This window comes from Heptranchias perlo, chromosome 18, assembly GCF_035084215.1.
Source record: "Heptranchias perlo isolate sHepPer1 chromosome 18, sHepPer1.hap1, whole genome shotgun sequence".
NCBI classification, from domain to species: domain Eukaryota; kingdom Metazoa; phylum Chordata; class Chondrichthyes; order Hexanchiformes; family Hexanchidae; genus Heptranchias; species Heptranchias perlo.
The window spans coordinates 20,128,965-20,153,863 of NC_090342.1; the positions used below are offsets into that span (position 1 = coordinate 20,128,965).

Sequence of the window (24,899 nt, forward strand, 5' to 3'; positions counted from 1 at the left end):
ATTGAAACATAAGGATGAGAATTTCAAATTGGAGGCATTGGGGGACCGTGAGCCAATGTAGGTCTGCAAGGAAAGGAGTGAGGGATAGAATACAGGCTGTAGGGTTTTGGATGAGCTGAAGTTTATGGAGGACGGTGGATGGGAGGTCAGCTAGGAGAGCACTGAAATAGTCAAGTCTGGAGGTGACAATGGATGACAGTTTCAATGACAGGTGGGCTGAGGTACAGACAGAGGCAGGCAATGTTACAATGGTGGAAGTAGGAGATCTTTGTGATGGCGAGGATGCAGGATTGGAAGCTTAGCTCCAGGTTGAAGAGAGCGGCAAGGTTGCAATTGGTATGGTTCAGCTTGAGGCACTGGCCAGGGAGGCAGAAAGAATCGGTGCCAAGGGTGCAAAGTTTGTGGCAGGCACCAAAGACAATGGCTTTGGTCTTCCCAATGTTTAACTGAAAGAAATTGTGGTTCCAGACTGAGAATCATGGGGGTCCCCTTGGACCTGGCACAACATGCCGCAATGTGCAGCCTTTTCGGTGAGCAGATTCTACCAGATTTCTGCCCAGTTTGTATCCATTCCATTCAGTCCTGATATCAGTGAAAGAAGACTGGTGGATATCAGCATCCTCTAGAATTCCCAACATTTACACCTCCCCTACCCCAAGCATTTTGTATGCCTGCATAAAGCAACTGATTGCTCAGCGAACAATTGCCATAAGGAAACGGGTCACTTTGAGGATCTTCGTCTGGCACCACCAGCTCTTGAACACAGCAGCATGGTGCCACTAACAGTTGCCAAAGCCTCACTCCCCCGTCCCCCATCCACCCCCACACTCACAGGCACCCCAGCTGCACTGCAAATAATGTGCATTCCTTAAAGTAACAGATTATATAACTTCTACAACATGAAAACAATGATAAACATTCAGATTTTAATCTGCTCTTTAATACTTCAATACACTTACCCAGGAGGACAAACACAACCTGAAATACATGGAGTCATGGGTGAACAGGTAATATTCATCATAAGGTTTTCGCACGTGACTTCACATGCTGCTCCTGTCCAAGGCAGGCCAGGCTGAGGATCTCGACAGTCAAAATATCTCTTATTGTTAGGACACTCCCCAGGTTCAGGTTCTGCATATAGTGGAAATAATGCTTTTTTTAAATAAAATTCACAAACAAAAGAGGTAGTTATTAATATAAATGATTTCATCAAATTGTTAAAGTATTAAGATTAGATATCCATTTGTATTTTTAACATTTAAAATTAAATAAATAGGTTTTAGTGATTTGCAAACATAAGAACATAAGAAATAGGAGCAGGAGTAGGACATACGGTCCCTCGAGCCTGCTCCGCCATTCAACAAGATCATGGCTGATCTTCTACCTCGACTCCACTTTCCCGCCCTATCCACATATCCCTTGATTCCCTTAATGTCCAAAAATCCATCGATCTCAGTCGTGAATATATTCAACGACTGAACATCCACAGCCCTCTAGGGTAGAGAATTCCAAAGATTCACAACCCCCTGGGTGAAGAAATTTTTTCTCATCTTGGTCCTAAATGGCCGACCCCTTATCTTGAGATTGTGACCTCTAGTTCTACACTCTCCAGCCAGGGGAAATATCCTCTCAGCAATTACCCTGTCAAGCCCTCTAAGAAATTTATATGTTTCAATGAGATCACCTCTCATTTTTCTAAACTCCAGAGAGTATAGGCCCATTGTACTCAATCTCTCCTCATAGAATAACCCTCTCATCCAAGGAATCAATCCAGTGAACTTTTGTTGCACCGCCTCTAAGGCAAATATATCCTTCCTTAGGTAAGGAGACCAAACTGTACACAGTACTCCAGGTGTGGTCTCACCAGAGCCCTACATAATTGCAACAAGACCTCCTTACTCTTATTCTCCAATCCCCTTGCAATAAAGGCTAACATGCCATTTGCCTTCCTAATTGCCTGCTCTACCTGCATGTTAACTTTCTGTGATTCATGTACAAGGACCCCCAAATCCTTCTGACTACCAACATTTCTTGGTCTCTAACCTTTTAAAAAATATTCTGCTTTTCTATTCTTCCTACCAAAGTGGATAATTTCACATTTCCCCACATTATACTCCATCTGCCACCTTCATGCCCACTGATTTAACCTATCTCTATCCCTTTACAGCCTCTTTGCATCCTCCTCACAGCTTACTTTCCCACCTAGCTTTGTATCATCAGCAAACTTGGATACATTACACTTGGTCTCCTCATCTAAGTCATTGAAATAGATTGTAAATAGCTGAGGCCCAAGTACTGATCCTTGCGGCACCCCACTAGTTACAATCTGCCAACCCGAAAATGTCCCGTTCATTCCTACTCTCTGTTTTCTGTCCATTAACCAATCCTCAATCCATGCTAATATATTACCCCCAATCCCATGAGCCCAAATCTTGTGTAACAACCTCTTGAGTGGCACCTTATCGAATGCCTTTTGAAAATCCAAACATACTACATCCACTGGTTCCCACTTATCTACCCTGCTAGTTACATCCTCAAAAAACTCTAATAGATTTGTCAAACACGATTTCCCTTTCATAAAACCGTGTTGACTCTGCCTAATCGTATTATGATTTTCTAAATGCCCTGTTACTACGTCCTTAAAAATAGATTCCAGCATTTTCCCTTAAATGATGTCAGGCTAACTGGTCTATAATTCCCTGTTTTCTCTCTCCATCCATTCTTGAATAGTGATGCTACATTTGCTACCTTCCAATCTACGGGGACCATTCTAGAACCTAGGGAATTCTGAAAGATCAAAACCAATGCATCCACTATCTCTGCAGCCACCTCTTTTAAAACCCTAGGATGTAGGCCATCAGGTCCAGGGGATTTGTCGGCTTTTAGTCCCGTTAATATCTCGAGTACTTTTTCTTTACTAATCTTAATTACTTTAAATTCCTCACTCTCATTAGACCCTTGGTTCGCCATTATTTCCAGTATGCTTTTTGTGTCTTCTACTGTGAAGACAGGTACAAATTATTTGTTTAACATCTCTGCCATTTCCTTATTCCCCATTATAATTTCTCCTGTCTCTGCCTCTAAGGGACCCACGTTTACTTTCTCTTCCTTTTTACATACTTGTAGAAGATCTTACAATCTGTTTTTATGTCTCTTGCTAGTTTACTCTCATATTCAATTTTCTCCCTCTTTATCAATTTCTTGGTCATCCTGTGCTGTTTTCTAAAACCCTTCCAATCCTCAAGCTTACTACTCTTTCTGGCAACATTGTAAGCCTCTTCTTTTAATCTAATCCTTAACTTCTCTAGTTAGCCACGGTTGGATCATTTTACACATGGAGTTTTTATTCCTCAAGGGAATGTGTATTTGTTGAGAATTATGAATTATTTCTTTAAATGTTCACCATTGCATATCTATCATCATAACTTTTAATCTAATTTCACAATCTACCTTAGCCAACTCACCCCTCATACTGACGTAATTGGCTTTGTTTAAATGTAAAACCCTAGTTTCGGACTTAACTACATCACTCTCATACTCAATATGAAATTCTATCATATTATGATCACTCTGCCCCAGAGGATCCTTAACTATAAGATTACTAATTAACCCTGTCTCATTACTCAATACTAGATCCAAACTAGCCTGTTCCCTAGTTGGTTCCTTGACCTATTGTTCTAGAAAACTGTCTCGAATGCATTCCATGAACTTATCCTCCAAACTACTTTAGCCAATTTGGTTTGCCCAATCTATAAGAAAATTAAAGTCCCCCACGATTATTGCATTACCCTTGTTACATGCTCCTCTAATTTCCTGATTTATACTTTGTCCAACACTATAACTATTGTTAGGGGGCCTATAAACTACTCGCACCAGTGTTTTCTGCCCCTTGTTATTTCTTAGCTCCACCCATACTGATTCTACATCCTGATTTTCTGAGCTAAGATCCTTTCTCACTACTGCCTTTATCTCATCCTTTATTATCAGGGCTACCCCTCTACCTTTTCCATTTTACCTATGTTTTTTAAAAGTCAAGTACCCTGGAATATTTAGTTCCCTACATGGTCACCCTGCAACCATGTCTCAATAATGGCTACTAGATCAAACCGATTTATCTCCATTTGTGCCATTAATTCATCTATCTTGTAACGAATGCTGTGTGCATTCAGATATAGCGCCTTTAATTTTAACTTTTCACTATTTTTCCCTGATGTGACCTTAGTCACTAATGCCCTATTACCTTTGTTAAACTCTCTGTCCCTTTCTGACACATTCTGCTTGTTTTTACCAAATTGCTACTCTGATCTACAGCCTTGACTTTTCTCTTTAGACTTATAAATTTACCCTTACCTGAACCTTCCCCCTTTCTTATTAGTTTAAAGCCCTATCCACTGCCCTAGTTATTCGATTTGCCAGGATACTGGTGCCAGCCTGGTTTAAGTGGAGCCCATCCCAATGGAACAGCTCCCTCTTTCCCCAGTACTGGTGCCAGTGCCCCATGAATTGAAACCCCTGCTTCCCACACCATTCTTTCAGCCACGCATTTAACCATCTAATCTGTTTGTCCCTATGCCAATTTGCGTGTGGCTCAGGTAGTAATCCAGAGATATTACCTTTGAGGTTCTGCTTTTTAATTTGGACCCTAACTCCTCAAACTCCCTCAGCAGAACCTCATTCCTAGTTCTACCTATGTCGTTGGTTCCTACATGGACCATGACACAACTGGCTCCTCCCCCTCCTGCTTCAAATTCTTTTCCAGCCGCGATGAGATGTCCTTAAGCCTGGCACCGGGCAGGCAGCACAGTCTTCGGGGCTTCAGCTCGCAGCTGCAAAGAACAGTATCTATCCCCCTGACTACACTATCCACTAACACTACCACGTTTCTTTTCGCTCCCCCCACTTGAATGGCCTCTTGTACTATGGTGCCGTGGTCAATTGGCCCATCCTCCCTGCAGCCTTTGTTCTCATCCACACAGGTAGCAAGTACCTTATACCTGTCGGACAAGGGCAAAGGCTGTGGCTCCTCCACCACTGCATTTGGGGTCCCCTTTCCTGCCTTACTCACAATCACATCCTCCTGTCCCTGACCACTAACCAAACCTAAACCACTACCTAACCTAAGGGGTGTGACTGCCTCCTGGCTCAACGTGTCCGGGTAACTCTCCCCCTCCGTGATGCATCGGAATGTCTGCACCTCAGACTCCAGCTCAATAGTAGAATAATAATGTGTTACCATCAAACTCAAAACCTAAAACTACCTTTCAACCATTTCTCCTCTCACCTCTACTCTATATAATGGCACTAAAATACCTGATGTGGCCTTTAAGAGAAAGTCTATGCAGGGTGGATCCAAAATTTAATGGTGACCTTACCTCAAGACTTCGGCTTGTCCCAGGATCCTATGGACTCTCGGGTCAGCGTAGATCCATGGGCAGGCCACAGTGCCATGTTTTCTAGGCACTTCTATGCTGGGGCATCCAGTCAATGTAGGATCAGGAAAATGAGGCAGAATGCCAGGAAAACCCCCCTGCACCTCATTAGAATCACTCTGTTGGGCCTGCACCTACAGTAAGAGGAGGCCAAGCTCTGCGTCCCCTCCCCCAAAAATCACAGTGCAATGTTAAAGGGGCAGGCACCCAGCAATCCAGGTCTCTGCCCCTTCTTCCTGATTTTTACATACATTATCAGAGTGGATCTGGAAGGAACTGGAGATATGAGGACTGATTTTTCACCCACTCTCCCCTTGGATGCCAATCAGGCCGAGCGCATTCCACCTATATTTCTGGGTTTGTCATTTATATGTGCCCGATGTAACCCAGGCACAGGCCCACCCCTTGGCCAGGGCTGTACCCAGAACTGGGGACAGAAAACTAGACACTGTAGCAGGCCTGAGGGGCCTGATACAACAGTAACAGCAGCCAGCTGCAGACCTCCTGCCTGCTATCCAAAATCAGCAACAGAAAGCCTCCGCCCCACGTCTTCTGGGCATCCTTGCATATAGGCACCCGTCCACCCTAACCAGAGGCAAATGAGGTGGAGCTGCCCATTGCTTTTGGCTGCAGCAGGTGCAAGCACTCTGCCTTGCCCTGCCCTGCCCGCCTTGCTGACTGTTGGCAACATTTGATTAAATAGTAATTTTAATGTAAAATGCATTCTATATTTGAACAATGACATCTATGATCCAGTAATACGTATTTCATACTAATGGTTTCTTCTCCCTTAATATTGAGTTCTCAGGAGCTCTAAAACTAAATATCAAACACTTAAGCATAGACGTCTGCCTGAACATTCAGGTTAGATCTGCTCAAAATAAGTTTAAGAATAGTTGCAGGAAAAGCTTTTCTGTAAATACGGTTTGCTTCTTCCAAATACTACCACATAACTTCATAAAATGTAATGTTAATGATGGCTAATTATAACATACCTGGCTCCATAGGGGCACAGCCTACCCTTCCATTCTTACATAGGCTAAAAAAAACAAGGGAAACACCATTAGTGCTGCTTAAAAACATTTGCCATTGTTTTAAAAAATTTCAGGATTATTAAAGCAAACTGAAATGTAACAAAAATAATAATTAGACTCATGTAAGCCTGAAAATAATTTGAACAATTTACTGTAGCCAAATTTGGAAAAATCCTTTAAGCTATTTCATACACAAGCCCATTAAGTGCATGAAGGAATCTCAGAAATCCAATTAAACATTATCACTAGCTCAGCAAAGGTTTAGAAACATAATACGATTTTCTCAATTCTCCATTACAGATGTAACTGGAAATCTGACTGGCAATCTTCAACAGACAAAGAACAGGAGTCCCGACATACCATGGTCCCGAGTTACTGAATGTGACCTCTCCTGACTGAAATATTCCTCCCATAAAGTGACAGGAGCACTGAGATCTGGAAGAGGTAAAAGGGAGACTCTATACCAGTTTTATTATTTACGGAATGTATAATAATAGCTGTAATATATAAACATCTTGGAAAACAGGTAGACTTTAAGGGATTGTGTACCTCACAGTGGTTGAGTTCCGAAGTGTTCTAATTTACTAAAGAGGAATAGCAGTGTTCTAAAGAGGCTGCTGATGAGTCATATTTGCACAGTTCTTAGAACTGATACCATAATTTATGATCGGTACCAAATCCATAAATGTGGATTGAGTGAAACTCCCATTTTATGCTGCTGGCTCTCAGCACAACAGCAGCTCCGATTCATTAAAAAGTTTTTGCATATGTGCACACACGTACCCACAAGAAGAGAAATTTTCCTCTTCGTACCAACTAGGGAATGTTCAGTTCCCAGGTGCAGCGAAGAGAATGTAGGGGAGGAAACCCATTACTTCAAGTTTTCACTCTCACTACACTGCCCCAAAATGTGCAGGACAGGGCCTACATCTGCAGTAGGCAGAGGCCCACTGTAAGCTATGAAAGAAGTGTTCTCAGCCCTTCCACCTCACTCTCTTCTCAAGGCCCAAATAGAGGAGTACCCCAAAAGCTGATGGTGGGACTTGCACCTGGATCTTCCGCAGACCAGAGGGTCTGTGGGGCTGCTGAGAGCACCCTGAAGATCAAAGGAGGGAGCAGGTATGTCAATACTGTCTCCCTCCTCCTCCCATCACAATGGTTGGCCTTGGTGGCTTCTGGCTACTACTCTCCAACAGCAACCAGTAGGCCCCGATGCTGGTGGCCAAAAGTATGACGACAGGCCTGCAGCTACGCTCCCATTTCCATCTTGCCCCATTCCAGTGCAAGGCTTTTCTAGGGACTGGGGCTGGGCCTGGAACTGTGCCAGGAGGGTATCTGGGTCATGCAAATGGACCAAGCCAGAACACTTTAGCAGACTCCTCCCACGAAGGGGAAGCACACATCTAGTAGGCTGCACCCTTCTGGCACCCAGGGGAGCCCCTAATATCGGTGAACTTACATAATGTTTTCAGGACTGTTTGTTATGGGGCATATGGAGCTGCAAAGTTGATACAGTAAGTGATGCAGTGGAAATGGCCAAATTTAGGTATTTGCATAAAACCACTCCAGGACAGGGTGCACTTGAGGCTAGTATTGATTAAGAGTGTAGAAAATATGGAAATTCAGAGTTTAGGTTTTAGCAAGTTTTGTTTCTGATCTGGCCTCAGTCTCCATGGTAAATGAGATACTAGGCACAGCAAAGTGATAAAGTAAGTGGGATTAAGTGGTTTAGTTTATTACTGAATATTAGTGGTGCACTGGGACATAATAGTACAAAAGCAAACTTACTCTGTTACACAGCGACGCAGTACTTCATCATAGAACGTTCCACTGGGGCAGTTGCAGCCTTCAGCACAATCATCACCACAAACTTCATTGAGGGAAAGTGACTGACAAGTCCGTCCGCAAGAAGTAGAACAAGTATGGTACAACATGTTAGTCGGACAGATGACACCTACACAGAAGAAAAACATCAAGCTGAATTCTATCAAAAGCATAAACTTATCCAGTACACACCTCAATAACGTCACCATATAAAAAGTGTATTATTAAGTTAATCACTTGCATGCTGTCTCTGTTACAGAGTTAGAAATAATGTACATAAAAGTCTATTACAGGGGTTATAGTTTTCAAACATTGAAATAAAGAGAGGTAACTAAAAAAGATTTTTTTTAAAAAGTTGAACAGCACAGCATGGTGGTCATTGAATTGGAGAGCTAACTCCAGCTGCCAACTAAGTATCGATTTTGCCTTCCCATTGAGTTCCTGATCTCAGCTATATTGTTATTGGGAGGAAGGGAGTACAGCCAGAAGCTTGCCATGGGCTGGGAGAGAAAATTAAAGATATATCATCCTTGGGCCACACTTGTGTGCCTCATGATGACCAATTCAAAGGAGTACAGGTCTGCGGGAAGACTGGTTGTTTGGCCTTTCAGGTGGGTTTTGTCACCCAAGAGAACCAGAGGAAATGAGGGAAAAAATACATCAATAAACAGTCTGAAAAAGAAAATCTGAAGTTTTAGCTAACAGCTACAAATAATTGTCATTAACTTTAACATCCTTTTATGTTTATTTTTGATCTTCCATTTTTAAAAATATTATTGTTCAAAAAGAATGAATGCTGAAAACTTCATTGGGGCAGTTTACTCAGCCAAACAGTATATGGAAATTGAAGCCATGTCTGCAGCAATAAAGTCACTAACCTAACTGCACCGCATCTTCATTTTAAAAGGCATTTATGTTCCTTAGAGCAAGAAATGGAATCTTGACTTCATATCCTGAATTTTTATTGTAAGAAGTAGGAAATTCCCACTCTCCCATTCTCACTTCCTCACTTCTTCCCACTTTATCTTCTTGTATTAATAGCATTGGGTTTAACACAAAATGTTAAAGTGAGTGGCATTTTTTGTAATCACTTATTTTTTTAAAAAGGGTACTTAAGAAAATTTGTTTTTGTTTAACTAGCCATGATAAAGCAGCCCCATTTGTCATTTCTTTTGTACAATCCCCTTCACCTCACCTCAAAAAAAGTGACAAAATTGATTTTTAATATTTTAATTCTTTCATTAGATTTAGAGAGACTTTTAGACACACTGGGCCATGTTTTGCTTGTGCGTTAGTTTTTACAAAACAATGAACACAAGTAATCAGATGAACAAAATCGGTAGGAAGCAATAGTGGTCTTTACTGCTACTGAGTCTTGCTCACCTGTTAAAAATGTGTTGATGAAAATTGGGGGGCAAATTGCATCTTAAGGGCTGATAAAGCCTTAAAGGCTGGTTACGAGAAAAGTCAAAAAGAATTGCGCAGAGGGAGATAAAAACAAAAATCGAGATGTGATCTGATATTCAGACATGTAAAAGGTTATAGGAAGGAAGGGAAAGATTTCAAATTATTAGCATAGCTAGTACTTATGGTTGTAAAAATAATCTAAATATAGAGAGTCAATTTTTACTCCCGAGTGGGAACAGGGCCTGTCGAGTGGCCAGCCCGTCCGGGAGTAGTAGCAGGGAGGCTCAGCCGATTTTAACAGCCGGGTACCATCAGCAGGCTGCTTGACGACTTCCCAACCAAAACGGCCGGGAAGTCAGCAGGAAACAGCTGCCCAGCCATTATAATTGGGCGGCTCAGTGGCTGCTGCCAAGGACCCGAGGAAATGGTCCCCTGCACAAAGAAAGTGGATTGGATAGGGTTGGCAAGAGAATCCTCAATGGGGGGCGGGGGGGGGGGGGGGGATCACAGGGATGCTTCATTTCAATAAAGCAGGACAGTCTACCACCCGAAACTGGCAGGAGTGACATCGGGGCCAGCAGGCGGGAGCAAAATTCAGGTCAGGTGCCCGAGAACACCAGGGACCCAAGGGAACAGTCCCCGGCACAAGGTTAGCGCTGGTGAGAAGGGTTGGCAGCCGATACTGGCGCTGGGAGGGAGAGGCAATGCTGGGTCTGGGGAGACCCATGGACTCCTTGTGGGGCTCTCCTGTTCCTCCTGGACCATGAGAATTCCATTGAAAAGCTACATTTTTAAACTTATCTTCTGGCTATTCCACGACTTCTGCCACGGTTTGACTGTTGAGGTTGGCCCCAAGTGGGCTTCCTGAATCGGGAAATATAAAATTCTGACAGGGCTAGAAAGACTGGATGCAGGAAGGATGTTTCCCCTGGCTGGTGGGTCCAGAACAAGGGGTCACAGTCTCAGCATACGGGGTAGGACATTTAGGACTGAGATGAGGAGAAATTTCTTCACTCAGAGGGTAGTGAACCTGTGGAATTCTCTACCACAGAAAGCTGTGGAGGCCAAGTCACTGAATATATTTAAGAAGAAGCTAGATAGATTTCTAGACACAAAAAGCATCAAGGGGTATGGGGAGAGAGCGGGAATATGGTATTGAGATAGAGGATCAGCCATGATCATATTGAAGGATCGAATGGCCTAATCCTGCTCCTATTTTCTATGTTTCTGTGGGAAGTTGAAATGCCATTGCGGTACCAAGGACGTCATCAGGCTTTCCAATGTAAAGCAGGCCCCCCTTGCCGGGGGCGGACAGCCCTCCCAGGCCTGTTCTCAGGTAAGTTAAGATGGTGAAGGCCGGAAACGCGTCAGGAATGCTGTGCAATCCACCTCACCCTACCTTAGGCACCCGGCCCACATCACTCCCGCTGGGCGGGGGCAATTAAAATCGACCCCACAGTGAACAATTAGTTTTCTGTGGCAAGTGGACTTTATTTTGCTGCCTGAAGAACAATATCACTAATCTGAGAGAACATGATCTCTGTTAGATCTGAACTTCCTTTTTGGGAAGGCTCAGCTTAATGGGAAAAAATGTGCATTTTATACATTTTTATGGAGCCATCATACACAAGTTTGCACACTCCACAGCTGCACTGCAGAAATTTCCCTCAATAATATTACTGTTTAGTGGCAATTTAGATGCTTGAGAAGTGTGAGAGAAGCATTAGTGTGGTTATGTCATGATTGACTGTTTATCTTCCATTCTGCTATCAAAGCAGCATATTATAAACTCATCTGCTGTAAAATTGCACACACCCAGCATCCTGATTTAATATATGTGAAAACAGGGCAATTAACCATTTGTTCACCAAAAGAGAAAAATATGGCCCAAAATTTTGGCTCTTGCATTGAATCCAATTGTAAATTTAACAAATTATTTGCATATTTCACAAACTCAAAGTAGTATTATGGAAACAATAATATTGGCAGTATTATATATTTTTTCATTGATTGCAACTCCTCATAAAGAATGTTTAAAATGATGATGACATCTTGCAATCTGGCAGACTTTTTCAGTCATACAAACCAAGTATATCTGTAAAGCTTTCCCCTTTTTTTATTTTTCTTCCTCAGTTTTCTTCTATCCTTTCCCTTTTCAAGTCACATGCTACTGTCCAAGCCACAGACTGTCCTATATCTTGTTGTGATTAGCCAGCTGGAGAAGCAGTTCAAGTGAGGTAGACAGTATCAGTTTCCCTCTCCCCATGGTGGAATACCTAATTATTGTATGATGGTCCATCTAGAGCTCATTGATGAGCTGAGAAAAAAATGATCTTCCAACTGACCCAAGTAAATTCATTAACAGGCAGTTTTGCACTCACAATGTTCTAGTTCGGTGTCAAGCACACACCACTCGAAATATCAACCCTAAAGAAAGTAAAGGTTAACATAACTCAATCTTAGCTACATTGCTATTTATCTCATCTACTTTGTTATTATAAAATCACTCGAAAAACTTACCACAGTCTGAAACTTCTGATCTGAAATCAATGTGAACCTTGTGTTTGGCACAAAGATAAGCATAGTGAGCAAGGGCTGTACACATGCATAAACTTCCACATTTGCAAGCATCATAGCGGCACTGCTGATAATAGGCATTGGGATTCATAAAGGAATGGCATGGTGCAAAGAGTTCTTGATTGAGAATATCACACATTGTTGACGAATATAAAGCTGGATGCACAAATAAGGTAAAAAGAGATTTAAATAATCCATTTTTAAATAAGTTAAAAACTATAAATTTACTATTAGAAATGAATAAATGAAATATATATACTACAACATCAGATCAACTAAAAATATATACCATTTTGTTGGTTAGTATCGCAGGGATCAACCAAAGGGATATTTAATGGAGTTACACAAGCTGATGAAATCTTCCATGCATTGGCATGTAACTGTGGAGTACCTTCAATCATACCTACAGGGGAGCTAGAATTGAAAAAGGAAGCATTTACAATATATTCTGCCAAACTGTTCCTACCAATAAGCAAACTGATAATGTAAGAAATGTTATACAAACAGCTGGGCAAACCTCGCCGCCTGGGAGATTAGTCACACTGCATATCTAGCTTGTTTTATGTAATGCTTAATATAGTATGCATTCCATAACTTGATCATTCAATATGCCTAATGACAAGGTTTGTATAGCAATTAGCAAACCTTCCGCTGGTACTCTTTTCAAGGATAATGTTTTCTTCTTTAAAGTAATCTCTTAAGGCTGTATCACTAAAACACATTTATCTGTGACATTCAATTGTGCCCTCATGCGTCATGCCCAGCTACAAACAGAATTTGTCTGACACAGTTAGTATTGACCTAATGGCCAGTTCTTTTAGCACTTGTACTCTGAAATCTAAACTGAAAGCAAGGTTAAATGCTCAACATAAAACTGAAAAACTCTTCTTGAACTGAGATCAACTACAAATCCTTACATGTATGTCTACGAAACTTTAAATGCTTAATCTAGACTATACACTCATTTCACAAATTACTAGTTATATTATATACTGCATCAGCAGTAAATTTTTATAATTTCCTGGCCCTGCCCTCAAAGCATTTTTCATAATTAGAAACCAAGTTAGACATCATTCATATTATTTAAGTTTATTTAAAATCATTTTTAATTGGCAATATGAGCTCACAGAAAGTCATCTCGTAAGTTTCCATTATATGTTCCACACAGGCCCACAGTGCTTCCCCTCCAACTGCTGTCAACCTGGAGATACAACCTTCCTCCTTCTTTATCAAACTGCATCGAGAGACCAAAGGTTGTCTTCACTTGTACAAACATAGATGATAATTTACGAATTTCAATCACTCCTGCAAGTAACAAGATCTGGATTTTACAAAATGCATTACATTTTGAGCTGCAAAAGAATGGTTCTCACGAACATTTTATCTACAGCCAAAGTAAACAAGAGATATTAATATTTTGTTGCATTACAATAGGGATGGAATTATTTTAACAATCTAAGATAAGCGATCACTGTGTAATACAGCTCCTATGGTTTGCGGCATAACTTAGTGATCTCTTCTTTGAAAAAGGTATGCCGTTTTATGAAAAAAGAGTTTTCAATTGTCAACGAGTACAATTATTTTAGGAAAACCCTACTAATCAGATACTTCCTGATATCTAACCAACAAACCAGAAAGGTTTGCTTTGGGAAAACCTTCCAAGAAGTCATGATAGAATAAGAACCCGCATTGGGGCCGCCTTCGCTCAAATGGACATATAAAGCCAAAGGATTCATTACTCTTTATAATCTACATATTAGCATAGATTTTCTGTTCAGGTTGCCTGATTTACATGTACTTTACACATTGCATCCATTTGTGGTGGCAGGGAAAACATGGGCAATGACTGCCTAAAACAGGCAGGAGCTTAATTCAAATATTAATTTGGAGATGAGGTCATACTGCATGGCATTTCCCGATGTTGTGCTGTGCAGAATATCCAATCTTAATTGTGCCCCAATGGCACTGCATGAACAAAGGCATCCCAGTGTACACTGATTGGCCACAATAACCAAAGTGCCATCAACCCTTGCACACCTACTTGGCAATGACAAATGGGAACTACTATCAGGTGGCCAGTTGCAGGCTGTGCCACCTTGACAAGGACACAAGGTAACATATGACCAGCACGTCAAGTAACAGTAAGGATCAGCTATGGCTTGAAACTTGGCTCCACCTCCTTGCAGGCATGACTATGGAGATGAAGCTGTGAGGTGCTACAGATGACCACTTCCCATGTAACCACCTGATGCAGCCAAACAGGTGGTCAATTCATCTGCGTAGTTGATAAGACTCGAAAGATACTTCTGAATTTTATCGCTCTCTCACACCATTTGCTATCATCTACAGTATAACAGTACAATAAGATCATCTGGAACTTGTTCCTGAGTATTCTTTTTATATTCAGTGCATCTTAGAAGTTATCAAGTAGAAATGAGAAGACTGATGATCATCCAGTCACATTACACAAAAATTATTATGATATACGGTAGTGTAGTGACTATGGTACTGGACTAACAATCCATGAGTTCAAATCCCACCATTGCAAGTTGTGAAACTGAATTCAATAAATCTAGCAGCAAAAAAAGAGACCATGAAAGCTTCCAGATAACTGTAAAAAACCCAACTGTTTCACTAATAGGAAAACAAACCTGCCACTCCGACCTCAACTGGCCTACATGTGACTCCAATCCCACACTGTTTGTTCGATTCTTAATGCCCTCAGGGCAACTAGGGAACTGAGCTCTGATGAAGGGTCTACACCTGAAACGATTAACTCCTCTGTTCTCTCCACAGATGCTGCCTGACCTGCTAAATGTTTTCTCCTTTTTCTGTATTTGTTTGATTTTCAGCATCTACAGTTTTTTTGCTTTTTATTTATACCCTCCAAATGTCTGCATGTTCTTTTGCACTGCGTACATTCAAAGCAAATTAAAAATTTCCAGTCCTTTAATATTTGGCCGACCCATTTCAGATGCCGTAGTGAATGTCCCATTGCAGCAGCACAATGTTATCCTCCCCAGGCTCCCACTGAAGAGCGGAAATACCACTGGAAGCCCGCCTCGCACATGTAATTGACGCTGATCCAGGAAAATAGGTTGGATTCATGACAGGATCACACCGGCAGGTGGAAGTCCCATGGCACAGAATTGCTTTCAAACTTGATATCTAATTTTGTATTTCCATTTCGGTAAAACAGAAGATAATCCTAGTCTCACCGTTAAGTCACATCTCATGATATGACTGCTTAAGGCTGTTTCTAGATAGCAAGTGGAAAAATATTCTATTTCTAGTGCAGCTCTTAAATTGAAAGGGGAAATCATAGCTTTCAAATAACGTTTAACATTGTAGTAACATAATTCACTCCAGCAAATATCACGTTTTCTTTGCACATTAAGTCACTGGAACAAATTATGTGCAGCTCGTACTCCTTAAATGCTAATTATTCCCCTTTTACAGATTTCCACAAAACTAGAATTGAACCAATTACCATTGTGATATGGCAGGCTAATTACTTGATGGATGCCAAGGTGGATTTCTCCCGCTCTGGTTAGGGTTATTTGGTTACTTGTGTCATCTTCTATCACTAAGGTTACTGACTGAATGCAACTGTGGTCCAGATTCTGGAAAAAAAATGTTTAAATTAAAACATATTCTGTAAGACCAAACCTGTCCATTCAATAATTTTGACTTAGGCATTACATTGGAATATTTAACAATAAAGCAAAGATGCCATGTCAAACATTACTAAACTGAATTCATCAGCCAGTTGACTTTAATAATTAGGAACATATATCACTTTAGAATACCCTGTGATTTATTCAGTTCTGGTATTTGTGTATTAACTCTTGACCTAGAAATAAAATATAATCCTTGTACACAATGGGGGGAGTTTTAAACCGCCCCCCCCACGACAGGTGCAAGAGGGTTGGGGGGTGGGGGAGAGTTAAGTCGGTAAAAATATGAAATCTGACCACAACCTGCTGCGAACGAGGTTACTTCCAGTTTAACCGCGGCGAGTTGGGGCACAGCCGAGTAACCCACTCTGGAGATTGATTATAATATTTAAACGAGGCTCCGTTCCTCAGATTTTGGGAGCCACTTGAATTTAACGGCTGCGGGCCGGGTTTCCCAGGGCTCAGGAAATCGGGCAGCTGAAGGGAGGAGGGAGCTGCCAGATCTAGAGGGTAAGTGCTTTTCCAGCACTGCTTATGGCTAGGAGGAGCAGGAGTGCTTCCCCACCCCGGTCCCTCAAAAAAATCTTCAACCGCGATCTCTCCCCCCCTCCACCACAATCTCCCCAACCCGACGATCTCTCCCCCCACCGCGATCTCTCCCCGCCACCCCCCTCCGCGATCCTCGGAGGATCCTGTCTGTGGCTTTCTACGGCAGGCTTTCCGGCCCGGCAGTCGGCCAGCTTTCAATCTGGCCGGCTGCCGGGTGGGAAACAGAATTTTAAAAATGCTAATGAGGTCCTGCCGTTAAATTCGGAATCCAAGAAATTGTGCATGTTTGTGGGCTTATGGCAGATATCTTTGGTCCAGGGCTGGAGAAAGAAACTTTAACCTGGATTTTCTTTTCCAGATGTTGATCTGCTGTATATTTCCATCTTTTTATTTTTTCATTTCAGATTTCTAGTATTCAGTTAAAAAAATGGAGTTTGGTAAAATTCTAAACCTTCTGGGATAACTTTACTTTGGTACAGTATAGGGTATTCTTGTGGTTCCTAAGTGTAATTTTCATGGTTTCCATGTGTAATTTTGAGGAATTCCCAGTATCAATATTTAAAATTTGAGCGATTCTAAGAGAGTGATAAGATTTCTCAAAAGTATACTATTGTGGAATTTAGAAACTGGACAACCGTACTCTGTAAAATTTTACAAAGCTTTTCCTCTGTGCTGCTGGCTACTTTAGATTCAGCTGCAGGCAAAGGAGGAAGTAAGGCATCAGGCAATGCAATTGTTAAGTACCCAACATCCTTGATTGCAGCAAATAAATTAAATTTAAAAATAGATGGATTCTTACATTTCCAATAATGAAAGCCATCCATTAAAAAATGGCTGAGGTAATACTAACCTACAATTGTTTTCTCATTCCAAACTTTAAGTAGTCATTGCAATATTTTTCAGGGAAAAACCTTAGGGTCCAAACACAAATGAGCAAGAAGGATGATCCTCGGATTTTAAAAAAATCAAGAGCGGGTGTAGTCTTTTATGTGAAGGAAAACTTGATTTTAATGATGGATCAATTTGATCCAGGTGCTGATACAATTGAACCCTGTGGATAGGGATGAGAGACACGAAGGTCAGAAAATTAACTATTGCCATCTGCACCAGATCAGGAGGAGGGAGTAGACCAAGAACTTTGTAGTTAAATAAGGGAAGAGAGTACATGAACTCTGCAGTTGTTATGGATGATTTGAATTTGCCAGAGATAAATTGGGAAATCTATAAAAGGGTGCAATAGGAGTGAAAACATGATCTTAGACACAATATTGGATTGTTACATGAAGCAATTAATCAAGGAACCTATGCGAACAGGGATGTTATTGGACCTCATATTAAGTAACAACCAGGAGATGACAAAGCAAGTCAGAGGCAGAACACTTTGGCAACGGCACAGTTTAAGGTTAGGCTAATCATGGAAAAGAGAATGTGTACAATAAAAACATTCAACTTTAGAAAGGCAGATTTTGAGGGTTGAGCTAAGAAAACTGGTCTGGAATTCACTGTTTGACGGGAAAAATCGAAAGAAAAGTGGACCATACTTAGAAATACTACATTCAGTGTTCTACACACATATCACTAGGGAAGAAGGGTAACAGCGACAAAAGACTGATATAGGCAACAATGAAAATAATGTGGGGAATTAGGGCTTAAAGGAGATTGTTCCTAAATTATAAAGCTAACAGTAGCTTGGTGGACTGAGACAAATACAAAAACAAGCTAAAGCTGTAAAATATAAAGTGAAAGCAAAATACTGCGGTTGCTGGAAATCTGGAATAAAAATAGAAAATGCTGGAAATACTCAACAAGTCAGGCCAGCATCTGTGGAGAAAGAAACAGAATTAATGGGCCTGATTTTAGCAGGCCTGCGGGTTTCCGGCGGGTTGGGTTTCGGGTGCGTGGCCTCCGCGCCCGGTGAAATTAGTGGGTTGCCCGTGCGATCGTAGCAGGCAATGCACTAATTGGAATCACTTACCTGCTCCTCCGGGGTCCACGCTGCTGGTCTGCGCGTCGGGCGGGCTGCGCATGCGCAGTACGATCTGTCAGCTGGAGGCTCTCTACTTAAAGGGGCAGTCCTCCACTGACAGATGCTGCAACCAATGGTACAAATTACAGCATGGAGCAGCCCAGGGGGAAGGCTGCTCCCAGTTTAATGATGCCTCACCCCAGGTATCATCAGATGGGGTGAGGAGGAGGGGGAGGACAGAGATCTTCCACCCGGCGGGCGGGAGGAAGCGGCCTGCCTCTGCCACCAAGAAGGCCTGGCTCGAGGTGGCAGAGGGGGTCACCTGCACCACCAACATATCGCCCACCTGCATACAGTGCAGGAGGCGCTCCAATGACCTCAGTAGGTCAGCCACAATGAGAACACGTAGTCTTTCCCCTACACTCCATCTGCCACAACACTGCCCCCACCCCACATCTCCTTCAGCACCGCCAACACTACGCTGTCACATCACCCCTCATACCCACTCAAACCCCATCCTCATCTTACCTGCACCTACTCACCTCGCCAGTACTCACCCGCCACTAACACGCAACCCAATCCTCATACAATCTCATGGCTCTATCCCATACTCACCCTCTCGTGCATCTCTCTCACGGCCAGCCTCACTCAACCTGCCACCACCTGTGCTGCAGCCACAGGGCATGCATCGCATATGTGCAGTAGGCAGCGTACGGCAAACGTGTTGTGAGCATGAAGGGGATGCACAAGGGTGTCTGAGGATTTGGCATGGGTGTTACCTATATTGAATTTCAGAGCAACAAACATCACACATTATATTGGCACCACCACTGCCATGTCTCCGCGAATCTTGTCTGTTGTGTCCAATAATGCCCGCTCCTGGGTATCACTATGAGGACCCACCACTGATGCCACCTATTGTGTTACTGCAGAGTAGGTGCAGGTGTATTTGCAGGGCTCTTCCGCGCAGACGACTGAGAGACATCGGCGGTGTACCCGGCTGCACCCTGGAAGGATGCGGAGGAGAAGTTGTGGAGGGCAGTGGTGACTTTGGCAGCGACAGGTAAGCAGATGGTGCTGGGGCCAGCCAGGAGCAGCTCGGCATGAAAGAGCCTGCAGATCTCCACGACTACATGTCGAGTGAATCTGCGCCTCCGTGTGCACTGCTGCTCAGAGAGGTCCGGGGAGCTGCGCCTCAGTCTGTGGACCCTGTGGCAAGGGTAGTGCCCTCTGCGACGCGTCTCTCTCTGCGGTAGCCCTCCCTCCTGCTGTACAGGTGGATGTGTCACAGCACTCTGTTGTGGAGCTCCACGTGTCAGAGGTGGACGGCGTGGATGGCGAGGCTGGTGATGCTGTTCGCCCTCCGAGGGGGTCATGACTGCAGCTACGGCGGCCCCCATCCGCAATATGTACATCTGAGGGGGTCCGCAAGGTAGGCACATGTCTCCGGACCACGGGGTGAGTGTGCAGGTTGGTGACTTTGACCGTCCGGAGGGGGGTGGTGGAGGCCACACTTTGTCCCAAGTGACAGAGCGGCCTCCTGCAATGGGTGAGGGTCTCCCCCCACCACCTGTCAAATGGATCTTTGCAGCTGCTACAGGCTGACGGCTGCAACACGTCCAGTTCAACTAGGACTGTTTCCTCCAGTGTGTGAAACAGTCCCATGTTTCCCCAAAATCACACACAGTCCCTTAATCAGGTCAGTTAATGACCTGAACAAGCAAAATAAATAACCTCAAGTGGCATCCCGCTGGCTTTAATTGCCTGCGGGATTCCCACCAGCGGGGGCCACGCACGCACCCCCGCACGTCATCGGGGAACCCGGAAGTGGGCGGGATCGTGGCGGGTTCCCGTCACGTGACTGGAGATCGGGATTTTCGGGGCCCCCCCGCTGGAAACCCACAGGAAACCCGACGGTAAAATCGAGCCCAATGTTTCAGGTCAATGGCCTTTCATCAGAACTTTCGCCAAAAGTGAGGTTAGGATAGCAAGGAATATTAAAAGAAATATCAAGCATTTGTGTAAATATAGAATCATAGAACCTTAGAGCACAGAAGGAGACCATTCGGCCCATCATGCCTGTGCTGGCTCTTTGAAAGAGCTATTCAATTAGTCCCACTCCCCTGTCTTTTCCCCACAGTCCTGCAATTCTTTTCCTTTTCAAGTATATATCCAATTCCCTTTTGAAAGTTACTACTGAATCTGCTTCTACAACCCTTTAAGGCAGTGCATTCCAGATCATAACAACTTGCTGCGTAAAAGATTTCTCCTGATCTCCACTCTGGTTCTTTTGCCAGTTATCTTATATCTGTGTCCTCTGGTTACCAACCCACCTGCCAGTGGAAACAGTTTCTCCTTATTCACTATCAAAACTCTCCGTGATTTTGAATCAGTGGGATCAGTGGTATGATCATCGCTGTTTGCAATGCATATAAATAATTTGGAGGTGGGGAAAGAAACAAAGCTATCTAAGTGTCCAGATGACACCCTGGGGGTTCAAACAATATGGTACAGGCAAACCAAATACAAAGGGATTTGGATAGGTTGGGAAGGTGGACTGACGATTGGCAAATGGCTCTTTCCCAACCTATCCAAATGCAAGGTAATGAAACTAGGGAAGAAAAATAAACTATTGAGATAGATACTAAATGGCTGTAGGCTACAGGGTGCAGCTTAGGAGTGGGATCTGAGGGTATTGGTGGATAGTTTGTTGAAACCAAACTTGTGGGCAGCAGTAAGAAAAGCTAATCAAATCTTATGATGCATAGCCAGAGGGGTACAGCACAAATCCCAGGACATGATGAAGCACTGGTATGGCCACACATGGAGTACAGTGTAGATTTCTAGTTGCCAAACTACAAGAGATTCCAGGTACAGCAAAGAGCAACCACATTGATACCTAGCTTAAGCTTTATGAGCAATAAGGAGATGTTGAACAGGCTGGGATTGGTTACTCGAGAAAAGAAAGCTCAGGGGAGATATTATTCAAGCCAAGATTCTTAAGGTAGTGGATATATTGAAACCTGATATTATATTGGCGATTGCCACAAACTGTAGAACCAGGGAACGCGGGCTTGTTCAGAAAATGGAAGGTATACAGGCGGTTTAGATTTAGCTACTTTGTATAGAGAATTTTGAAAATGTTGAATGAATTGCCCATGGACAATGGAGGCAGATAAAGTGGAAAAACTCAAGGGAAAATTGAATAGACATTTGAGGGATTGGGCAATGGAGAGGCATTCGTTTTTGAGACCAGGCAGATGAACTCGCTAACCTTTTTTGCTCCTGTGCTTTCTAATGTTGTCATGCCCACACTGAACAAAGGATGTTCTCAACACTAACAGAGATGAGAAATGAATTCCAGTTTGGTTGCTGCATTTCACTGAATGAGAATTTATGTCTTTCAAGACCTTCATCAAAATCTTCATTTGTTTGGAATGTTTTAATTTCCTGCCCAAATGTTCACCCAAAATGTTTCAAAGGCAAGTTCATGGTAACGTAATATATTTAGAAACATGGCCATCATGAATCATCAGCCCAGAGTAATTTATCCACATAATGAAATAATTCAGTTTAAAATGAATTGAGATAGATGACAGCATCAGTGTCTGTAGAAATTACCAATTGACTAGATTACAAAGTACTTTTGTGAAACTGGAGAATCTGTTGCAAAATGTACAATACCTAAGTGATTTACATAAATGTGCCAAACTCTCATTTTCTTCGGTCAAATTCAAAAAAAACACACATCGGTAATTTAAGAGTCAACAAGAATTTTAATCCTGCATTATAACTTTTTCAATTAGAAGAAGAATTTTTATTCCGTTACCTGACCACAAGGCACATTCTGTAATGTCACGGTGAACTTGTTACTTCTGCGGCTCTTTGCAAAGATGTACTGGCATGTGCCAAGAAATGTAAAAATCCGACCATCAAAAGTGGTAAAATGCATATCTCCTGTGACTGAGCATTCAGCTAAAAGAAAGAAGTATTTGTTAAATTTTGGGGGAGGAATTTCAAGTTTTCCTAAGCATAGAAAGAAAGAACTTGCATTTATAGAGTATCTTTTATGTCCTCAGAATATCCCTAAGCGCTTCACAGCCAATGAATTACTTTTTTAAAAATTCATTCATGGGATGTGGGCATCACTCGCAAGGCCAGCATTTATTGCCCATCCCTAATTGCCCTTGAGAAGGTGGTGGTGAGCCGCCTTCTTGAACCGCTGCAGTCCGTGTGGTGAAGGTTCTCCCACAGCGCTGTTAGGTAGGGAGTTCCAGGATTTTGACCCAGCGACGATGACGTTATATTCCCAAGTCAGGATGGTGTGAGACTTGGAGGGGAACATGCAGGAGGTGGTGTTCCCATGCACCATATGCCCTTGTCCTTCTAGGTGGTAGAGGTCGTGAGTTTGAGAGGTGCTGTCGAAGAAGCCTTGGCAAGTTGCTGCAGTGCATCTTGTAGATGGTACACACTGCAGCCACGGTGTGCGGGTGGTGGAGGGAGTGACTGTTTAAGGTGGTGGTTGGGGTGCCAATCAAGCGGGCTACTTTATCCTGGAAGATGCTGAGCTTCTTGAGTGTTGTTGAGGCTGCACTCATCCAGGCAAGTGGAGAGTATTCCATCACACTCCTGACTTGTGCCTTGTAGATGGTGGAAAGGCATTGGGGAGTCAGGAGGTGAGTCACTCGCTGCAGAATACCCAGCCTCTGAGCTGCTTTTGTAGCCACAGTTTTTATGTGGCTGGTCCAGTTAAGTTTCTGGTCAGTGGTGACCCCAGGATGTTGATGGTGAGGGATTTGGCGATGGTAATGCCGTTGAATGTCAAGGGGAATGATTAGACTCTCTCTTGTTGGAGATAGTCATTGCCTGGCATTTGTCTGGCGCAAATGTTACTTGCCACTTATCAGCCCAAGCCTGGATGTTGTCTAGGTCTGTTGTGCATGCAGGCATGGCTTCATTATCTGAGGGGTTACAAATGGAACTGAACACTGTGCAATCATCAGCTAACATCCCCACTTCTGACCTAATGATGGAGGGAAAGCCATTGATAAAGCAGCTGAAGATGGTTGGTCCTAGGACACTGTCCTGAGGAACTCCTGTGGTGATGTCCTGGGGCTGAGATAATTGACCTCCAACAACCACTACCATCATCCTTTGTGCTAGGTATGACTCCAGCCACTAAGAGTTTTCTCCCTGATTCCCATTGACTTCAATTTTACTAGTGCTCCTTGATGCCACATACAGTCAAATGCTGCCTTGATGCTGACTTTTGAGATAATTACTGTTGTTAGGTAGCCAAACGCAGCATCCAATTTGCACACAGCAAGGTCACAAAACATCAAACAAGATAAATGACCATTTAATCCAGTTGTGGGATGAATGTTGGCCAGGAAACTGGAAGAAGTCCACTGCTCTTCTTCAACTAATGCATGGAATGTTTTACATTTACCAGGTCTTGGTTTAATGTTCAATCCAAAAGATGGGACCCCTGCACAATGCAGCAATCCCTTAGTACTGTATTGAAGTGTCAGTCTAGATTATGTGATCAAATCCTGGAGGGTGATGTCAACCCAGAACCTTTTGACTCAAAGTGAGAGTGCTACTAAAAAAGCGTAACTGACACCAGTAATGTTTAAGAAAAATCAGTTTCCTATGTTGTGGAATTTGATGGGATAGTTTAAATGTGTCACTCATCATCAATCTAATTAGGCAATAATGACACATTACACTGAATCAAACTATATTATTTTTGTGTTAAACAAATATACAAAATCTGACAAGAGAAGCATTACCTGGGCAATCATTGTCTGTACAGTTCCAAACACCACCACTGCAAATGCTGCAAACATCAAACATACCAGTTATTGTTCACACTTAAATATTATATTTGACTTACAATATTTAAATAAACTGAAGAATCTCATGAATTAATTAAATTAGAAATGGAGAAAAATATTTAATGACTGCAAAAACAATTAAGGGTTTAATAAACTAAACAATCGATACACATTTATGGCAAACTTATTTTTACTGCTTCTCATTTTGACCCTTTCCTCAATCTACATTTGGTGTCAGTCAGTCAGTCTTCAACAAAAACGTACCACATATTGCAGCCCTCCTGTAAATGAGATCCTATAGGATAGACTGTGCCATGGTATATACATGGACAGTTAGATACTGATATACAAGTTCCATTCTCCATGACAAGCCCTAAACAAAATGAGAAATAAGCACACAAAATAATTACTCCATGTTTCATCTTTTCTTGAATTGACACAGTGGACACTATTGGAGAATCTACAGCATCATCCACACATCTCAAGTCTAAACTGCTCCTCCTCAGACAAAATGGCTGCTATTACTTGCATAAAATATTTTACACATCTTGTTTTACACTGGATTACATTTGGTAGTGGCACTAAAACATATTGACGTG

General features: G+C 42.6%; 1 protein-coding gene across 1 annotated transcript in view; it reads right to left on the reverse strand.

Moving 5' to 3' along the window:
- otogl (otogelin-like) overlaps nt 1–24,899 on the reverse strand; it is a 175,064-nt gene that overhangs the window by 131,316 nt on the left and 18,849 nt on the right. Inside the window, exons 13-23 of the mRNA XM_068000003.1 lie at nt 24,565–24,673; nt 24,256–24,302; nt 22,293–22,438; nt 15,762–15,894; nt 13,399–13,576; nt 12,561–12,685; nt 12,215–12,427; nt 8,252–8,417; nt 6,824–6,898; nt 6,425–6,468; nt 960–1,131 (exon numbers count right to left, since the gene is read on the reverse strand). Of these exons, the coding sequence (XP_067856104.1) occupies nt 960–1,131; nt 6,425–6,468; nt 6,824–6,898; nt 8,252–8,417; nt 12,215–12,427; nt 12,561–12,685; nt 13,399–13,576; nt 15,762–15,894; nt 22,293–22,438; nt 24,256–24,302; nt 24,565–24,673 (1,408 nt within the window). The remainder of the gene's footprint in view (nt 1–959; nt 1,132–6,424; nt 6,469–6,823; nt 6,899–8,251; nt 8,418–12,214; nt 12,428–12,560; nt 12,686–13,398; nt 13,577–15,761; nt 15,895–22,292; nt 22,439–24,255; nt 24,303–24,564; nt 24,674–24,899) is intronic.